This window comes from Carya illinoinensis, chromosome 5 (genome assembly GCF_018687715.1).
Source record: "Carya illinoinensis cultivar Pawnee chromosome 5, C.illinoinensisPawnee_v1, whole genome shotgun sequence".
Classification (NCBI taxonomy): domain Eukaryota; kingdom Viridiplantae; phylum Streptophyta; class Magnoliopsida; order Fagales; family Juglandaceae; genus Carya; species Carya illinoinensis.
The window spans coordinates 206,083-213,450 of record NC_056756.1 but is presented as its reverse complement, the minus strand read 5'-3'; the positions used below and the strand labels follow the sequence as shown (position 1 = coordinate 213,450).

Sequence of the window (7,368 nt, the reverse complement as noted above, 5' to 3'; positions counted from 1 at the left end):
ACAGTGAACAATTGAGATATATCGTGTGTTTGTGAGCGAGGAAGAAAGAACCTGGAAGACTAAATCTTTTAAATGAGCATCTATAAGACAAACTCGCTATTAGGTCATAATATGCTTTTCTACTCTATTATTGTTGTAAGTTTCTACGTACAGGATTAAGCAAGACAGACCTCGTTTAATTTGAGTTAGCCAATATATAATTAGTATCTTTCTACCCGAAAGGAGGCTGAAACAAAGGAAGGCTGCAAGAAAAACATGAAAGGCAAAAAGTTGTACTTCTATGATAAATACTTATCAATGTACGTAGTTCAAATCTGAAAGCTAATAACTAACAACATGATTATAAAACTTAGAAAAATCACCCGAATTAACATCAAGTTTATAATTAAGCACATATATATATATTAGTTTCTATGTGCACTTCATTCAACTAGCTACTTGAAGAGATTGGAGTACTCTCGGTTTGCCTCTGGAATTGGATTCCAGTCCCACGATATTCTGTCGGAGAAGGCAGTTGGAAGCACGTTCGGTAGTGTGTTGAGGGCCAATGCTTGTGAATGTGGTGGGAAGTTAGAGATCAATTGGCTGGGGTGATGGTGAGCATTGTAATAGTGTTGTTGCTGACTGATACTTGAAGCTGCTTGTTGGTAATTTATTAGTCTATGGAGATCATCCACCGCATTGGATGAGACAGAAGGCAAGCTGCCTGTGAAGAGGGTGGCACAAGTGGAATTAACTAAAGGGGAAGTTTGTTTTGTATGGTGCAAGAGCGCCATTTCTTCCTCTTCCATTGGAGCTGGTAGCCCGAGAGTGGTGCAGCTGGCAGCTGCAGGTCGGTATGCATTTGACTTGGAAAGCCCAAGAGCTGTCGTTATATCTGAAGTACTGCTTCCGTCTGTTTCATTCATCTTTTCCACCTCACTCGGCTGTGACTGTCCTCCAAAAGCTTGAAAGTTTTCCATGGAATTTTGAACCATGTCATATTGCTGCCTTCGACTCGTATGAGTCACCCTAGATGAGGATGCCCTTGATGGAAGAGAACGAGGGAGAGAGGGGTGGTCTTCAACTCCAGCTCTCTTGTATACACGGCAGAGTGATATTTCTGCCTGAAAAAAAAAAAGGTGGAAGCAAGCTGGGAGGAGGAACTGGCGATGACTGACAGTACTAGTACAATTAATTCATTGGAAAATAAGGGACTTTATGAAAGTTTTCCGACATTAATGGGTATGATCAACTGCGCCCAGTTATGAGAAATATCCAATATTGGCCGATGTTCCTTATTGGTTACCGAATTTAAAGTTCATGCATTTTCTGCGCTTTAAATTCGAGTGATAAAGATAAATAAAGCCATTAAAATAATAGAAAAACTTGAGAACTGAGATTTCCAGCTAGGAGTCCTAGCAATATCTCATCTTTCTCGTTTTATGTTTCCTGCACATGCATACTTGCAGGGTCATGCTATAGACCCACGTCTTGGAACTGAACCTTTGAAAAATTCTGCCAGCTTGCAAGAAATTCATAAGAAAAGAAGAGACCATTAATTCAAGATCTATTAATTGATAATCTATATATATATATATATATGAACTAGGGTTAGGGAAGGAGTAAATGATAGAATTGGGCTTCAAGGCTTTACTTCATTTTTCATTTCATAAGAGCTTGTGATATGGACTAAGGTGGGGATCCCTAGTGAAGATGATCATCCCCATCAAGATCAACCAAATTAAAAGGGCTAGCTCTCTCTTATAATTAAAGATCTATGGGAGTCTATTCCCTTTCTGCTTTTGTTTTTCTCTTAGTTTCTAATTAATTTGCTTCTTGATGCGCACACACACACACACATATATATATATAAAGGGACTCTTACCTTTTGATATCGTTCAGTTTCGTGTTGAGGCAAGCGATACTCGTTCATGATCCAACTGGTTCGGATGCCCTTGGGAGCTTTCCCAGAGTAAAAAACTAGGGTTTTCTTCAAGCCAATTGAGCGGAAGTTTTCAGTTCGGATCATTCGGTCAGCTCCAGTTGCTTTCCAATAGCCAGAAGTGGTAACGCGGTTGGGGCGATCCCCATTACGATACTTGCGGTCTCTAGGAACATAGAAGAACCATTCCTTCTCTCCAATTGCTGCCAAAGCTATTCATAATGGAAGAAAGAGAGAATAGACAAATCAGTTAACACACACACACACATATATATATACACATACAAATTAAAGCAGATATAAGAGTTGCGAATATTAACATCGATCCATCCTGATCAGGGGATATAAACTAAATTGCTTATCCGGAGTTTATATATATATATAATGGAAACTAATAGGATCCTTGATGAAGAGGGCGCGCAATTATGTATAATACCGGGAAGCTCCCAAGGGTCATAGCGATAAAGATCCAGAAAAGTAATGAGCTCCACGTTGAATCGCTTGCCCTCTACCTTACGGCGAAGGTAGAACTCCACAAGTTCTTCCTCAGTAGGGTGGAAGCGAAATCCGGGCATCACCATATCATGCTCATGATCATCATCAGTGGTTTTGTTGTCGTTGTTTTCTTCGTGGCTCATGTTTGAGCTTGGCTGCAAATTTCCATAAACTGAACCAGTACTCTCCGGCTTTGGCCTCGCTCTCTTTATACCATGAGATAGAATATGTAAAACCGTACGAATTGAGTGGTGCAAGTGGTAGGCAAGATAAGAGATGGTTAAAATGTCGTACCTAGCTCCCAAAAATTTTGTCCTTCTCCTTCTCTCTGTCTCTCTCTAGAATGGAGTTGTGGAAAGAAGAAGAGAGAGAAGAATGGAGAGGGGAGTTAATAGAAAGATCTATCTACATATTTTACTTTCAGGCCCTACATGGAAGAGGTGTCCATTAAGGTGTTTTAAGATGAGAAAATGACATCTCAAAAATAGGACAGGGTGGCCACAGCTCCTTAGCGGTGCCCTTGGACCTTTCTTCCACCATTAAAGATAAATAAAATAAAATAAAAAAGAATTAATGGTCCTGTGAATTTTATAATATCTAGTACCTTTACACACCATATTACGAAATACGTATATAATATTGATCATTTGGTCACCTAAATCGACATATATATATATATATATATAGGAATGCTAGGTAAAAATTTATAATAGAGAAGTCCTAAGTTTTATGGAAAAAGGTGAGTTCCACTTAAAAAGAAAATTTTTTTACACTTTTTAAACTCATGAGTTTCACTTTTTTTACAAAAGCCTGCATAAAGTTTATCTATTTAAAATTTATACAGATAATTTCTCTTACTCTAAGATCAGTAATACCAATATACTCAAATACTTGTATGCTAGCATCGGATTAAAGGGAATTTCATATTTTATATATATATATATATATTATACACATGCTCTTTCTTATTATATATATTGTTTTCCGATAATTAAATAGGTCTATTTATGCTGTCTAACCATTTAGTGATCTACTACTATATCCCCCCTCAAAATTTAACACTGGAAAATATTGTGTCCGTGTAATGATCGTGATCATGAATATTATGTCCCTCAAGATATTCTTTTTTATTAGAAAAATGTTGGTAGGACTTTTAAATATATTTATTCATATATTTTAATTTTTTTTCTTAATGCATGGTGAAGGAAGTGTTTATTAGTAAATTTGTAATTTTTTAAAATTTTTTTAATGATTAATGATATTTAAAAATACTTAAAAGAAAAAAAAAAAAAACTATTTACACTAGGGATGCACATTCCTGCATATGCGGGGTGGGGTCAATCCTTCAATTCCCTCACCCTGCCCTCACATATGTACGCCAGGTTGGTATTTCCACTCCTACTCCGATACTGGAAGTGGGGGTAGACATTTTGTATTGTCTTAACTTCTTATATAAAGATTGGTTTAGGAAACTAATGCAATATGATTTTGTGAATATAAATCTAACAAATTTAAATATATATAACCAGGGGGCAGCGTGGGGGAAAAGCGGGCCGGGATTGTGCCTAACCAGGCCCGCCTCCCTCCCCTGTTGGGGTGCTAAATTCTGGGCAGGCCACCTACATCTGGCGGATGGGAGTTTACCCTATTGTGCACCCCTAATTTACACTAATATGAATATTTAGAGTACACATTTAATATACACTCTAGCATTATCCTTTTTATTATTACTAATACGTACTTCTCGATACGAGAGCTGACCACGTACGCAATCACACAGCCAGCCATTTACATATTACACATGGATCACGTCCCTAACACACCTTCCATCTCTCTTGCACGCCCTTAATTTCAATCTCTAATCATCAACGTACGCGTAGTAGTTATTTATATATATATATATATATATATATATATTATGAAATGATCAATATCAATTCACAAAGAGTTGTAATCATATCGTGATTAACATATGCCATATGGTATTGGGATCGACTTGCACAATATTTTAAAAATGTATATAGTATTAGTCTATCTTTTAATACACAACTAATAATTGTCTGAGTAGTCAAGATAGAGTCTTTGTTCCTTTTCTTCTTGAGTCATAAACCTCTATGCCCAGCAAAAGAAAAATGAAAGAGATCAATGAATTTTGTAGAAAAGTTATTGGCCGGCAGAGGGTGCTAGGTGGCCATGGCCGATGTGGCAGCTGGCTTGGGGCTTGATGGAGAAAAATTCCTGGCAAAGCTTGCATGCATATAGGTGGGGATCGGCTGGATATTATTGTGTGTGTGTGAATATGTGGAGAGTGGATGCATGAGTCAAGAGAAACCCGTGACCACTCGATCGGCTGATGAATGACAACAACAAAGCCTTCTCTGTTTTTAATAATTATTTTCTTCAATTCGTATCTTTTTCCAGATTATTGTTCAATCTATATCGTGAATAGTATCTTGATCAATTTCCGTTCATATATTTTGAGTGTACTGCATGCTTAATTAGTACTATTGCACGGTACTTTTCTTGGGACATTTTTGCATCTATTGAAATCACCACTTGCATGTAGAGTTTCTCATCATCCAATCCTATGATCATTGATCGCACTTGCACATGACATAGTATATATTATATTGATCCTTCAATTGTCCCGGTTTATCCATCCAAGTTTCATGCAATATTAATGTTATAGTATTATATTATATATATATATTTATATAAGTTTAATCGTTAAGTCTGCTTTCTATCAGTTTTAGCTTAATTTTTGGCATAATGTGTGATCAAACACACACACACACACATAATATTTGATCTAAAACAAACATATATACTAAATAACAGTTGTATTTGTGTTGGGATAAACTTTTAATACAATAATTAGCTGCATGGCTAGTAATTTAACAAGTGTCTTGCTTTATTTTTTTTTTATTATTTAACTAATTTAATTGCATTATGTAAAAGCCAAACCATGTCGCATTAGTGGACTAAAAACTTCAACATGGGTCCTAATCAATCCAAGAAATAGAAGGTTATGCTTATTCTCTCTCTCATATATATTTGAAAAAACTAAAGCTTGCAAGAGGGGCTACATCTCCGTCTATGGACCAAATATGTCAAATCGATAGTTTCGTCTTTTTCTTTGTATGTCTCAAATGGGTTGAAAGATCGAACATGATGCCTTTGAGAAAGATCAATTGACTCTAGCAATATTGTGTGTGCGTGTAAGTTTGTGTGCGTGCGCGCGAGTTCTGCGTATAAGCAACCTGAGGAAAAAAGTTACAAATACATGACAATATCCGATCACAAGTACTTAATTATCCCTCAACTTGCAATTAATATCCCCATGAACTATTATTTTTTTAAATCACCTTCAAACTACCAAAAAATTTTGAAGTACCCCATTTTATAAGCTTTGGAAAAAAATTATCCCCAAATATTTTTAAAGATAAAAAATTATCCCAGAGAGAGAGAGAGAGAGAGAGAGAGAGAGAGAGAGAGAGAGAGAGAGAAGCTGGAAACTTCGCTAAAGTCAGTGCGTGATTATATGGTCAAATGAGACGTCCTATCCTTCCAGCTAGTGATCTATTGCTATTAAGATTCGGTTCCTAATTTCGTGATACAATTGCTGTTTATGTACATAACAAATTAATTCATGATGTAGTTGTTTAACAGGAATGATATATGATAAAATTAGGCTCATAGTTTTCACCCACTTCCAATATTATATATATGATGATCGTTAGGCCAATATATACTGACTTTATGTTATATATAAAATAAAATAATAATCTGAATTGGACGTATGCCCATCAATTTCAACGTGGACCAACCATTTCGCCTCCCAGATTGATCATATCAATTTTACATTCTTCTATATACGCGTGAAAATTTGTCTTTACTGGAAAGTTGTAGTACTAGATCACCTACCCTAGCTTTGTAATAATTAAGTATCTGATCAGCTTGCTAACCATGCAGTGACGACAACAAATGTTGAAATTCAGAAATTACCAAACTATAATCTCAAAAATTGCATGACGTCTGCCATGCACATTAATGATGCAATTATATTGTACGTAGGGTATTACGCTAATAATGTTAGAAGTTAATTAACACTATGTGTCCAAGAAGAATTAATGAAGATCACCAAGACATTCATATGTGATTGGTCATGATTAGTATTTTCATCTCAACATCCCTAGCTCGTATATACTTCTCATAACTAAAACCTCGTAAATTCACAATCATCAACAAAATTTTGGATTCCAATTTATGAAGCATTATTTTATACCTCATAACAAAAAAGGTTCTCAAGTACTATTCTCTAGTGGAGTCGAGCCAAGAAGGCTTGATTAAGTATCTGACTCGATTACAATTCAAGTTTTTTGAGCTGAACTTAATATTGATGGTACTTAATTTGTTCTAAAAGCTGGTTTGGTGCTGCATCATGTTCTCTGAGATGATCATGTGGGAAGATCATGTATTGTGAGCTGGCTTTGATCCAAGTTGAAATCATGGCGAGTAGATGGTGAAGACATTATTGAGGCAATTGCTGCGTCAAAGCTTGGATATCAACATTATTTTCAGTGTTGGAGTTAGTGATATCATATTTAAAGGTCATGACTCTCTGAGGACAATATAAGTGCTTAATTAATTCAATCCTAATTCTATCCTACCTTATAATTAGCACATGGTCCTTTGTTTGAAGATATTAATTAATTAAATTGTTGTTAAAGAGATTCAAAAGATATGAAGTGGGATCATGCATGCATGTTGGAAGAGAAGGCAATCATGTTTAAATTCGTAGCTCATAAGCTCTAGCTAGGCACGTTTAGTTCTTAGATTATATATATGGAGGTCTGGTGGTAGCTAGGTACTTACACACATGGATTCATTGTGCATATATAACATACTTGTTTACTGATCTATGTTTTCCTCTTGATATATATATATAT

At 35.8% G+C, this 7,368-nt stretch overlaps 1 protein-coding gene across 1 annotated transcript; it reads right to left on the bottom strand.

Moving 5' to 3' along the window:
* Nucleotides 1-256: 256 nt before the first annotated feature.
* LOC122308865 (NAC domain-containing protein 35) lies at nucleotides 257-2,801 on the bottom strand. Its single transcript, XM_043122137.1, has 3 exons — nucleotides 2,361-2,801; nucleotides 1,868-2,136; nucleotides 257-1,106 (listed from the first exon to the last, which is right to left on the bottom strand). Exons 1-3 carry the CDS (start codon nucleotides 2,560-2,562, stop codon nucleotides 435-437), a joined length of 1,143 nt encoding a protein of 380 aa, XP_042978071.1. The 5' UTR covers nucleotides 2,563-2,801; the 3' UTR covers nucleotides 257-434.
* Nucleotides 2,802-7,368: the final 4,567 nt, after the last annotated feature.

Excerpts from the sequence above, each read along its gene's own strand:
- LOC122308865 (XM_043122137.1), bottom strand. The coding sequence starts at position 2,562 with ATGAGCCACGAAGAAAACAACGACAACAAAACCACTGATGATGATCAT. Across the intron at positions 2,137-2,360 it reads TGACCCTTGGGAGCTTCCCG|CTTTGGCAGCAATTGGAGAG; the intron begins GTATTATACATA and ends CATTATGAATAG. Across the intron at positions 1,107-1,867 it reads AAACTGAACGATATCAAAAG|GCAGAAATATCACTCTGCCG; the intron begins GTAAGAGTCCCT and ends TTTTTTTTTCAG.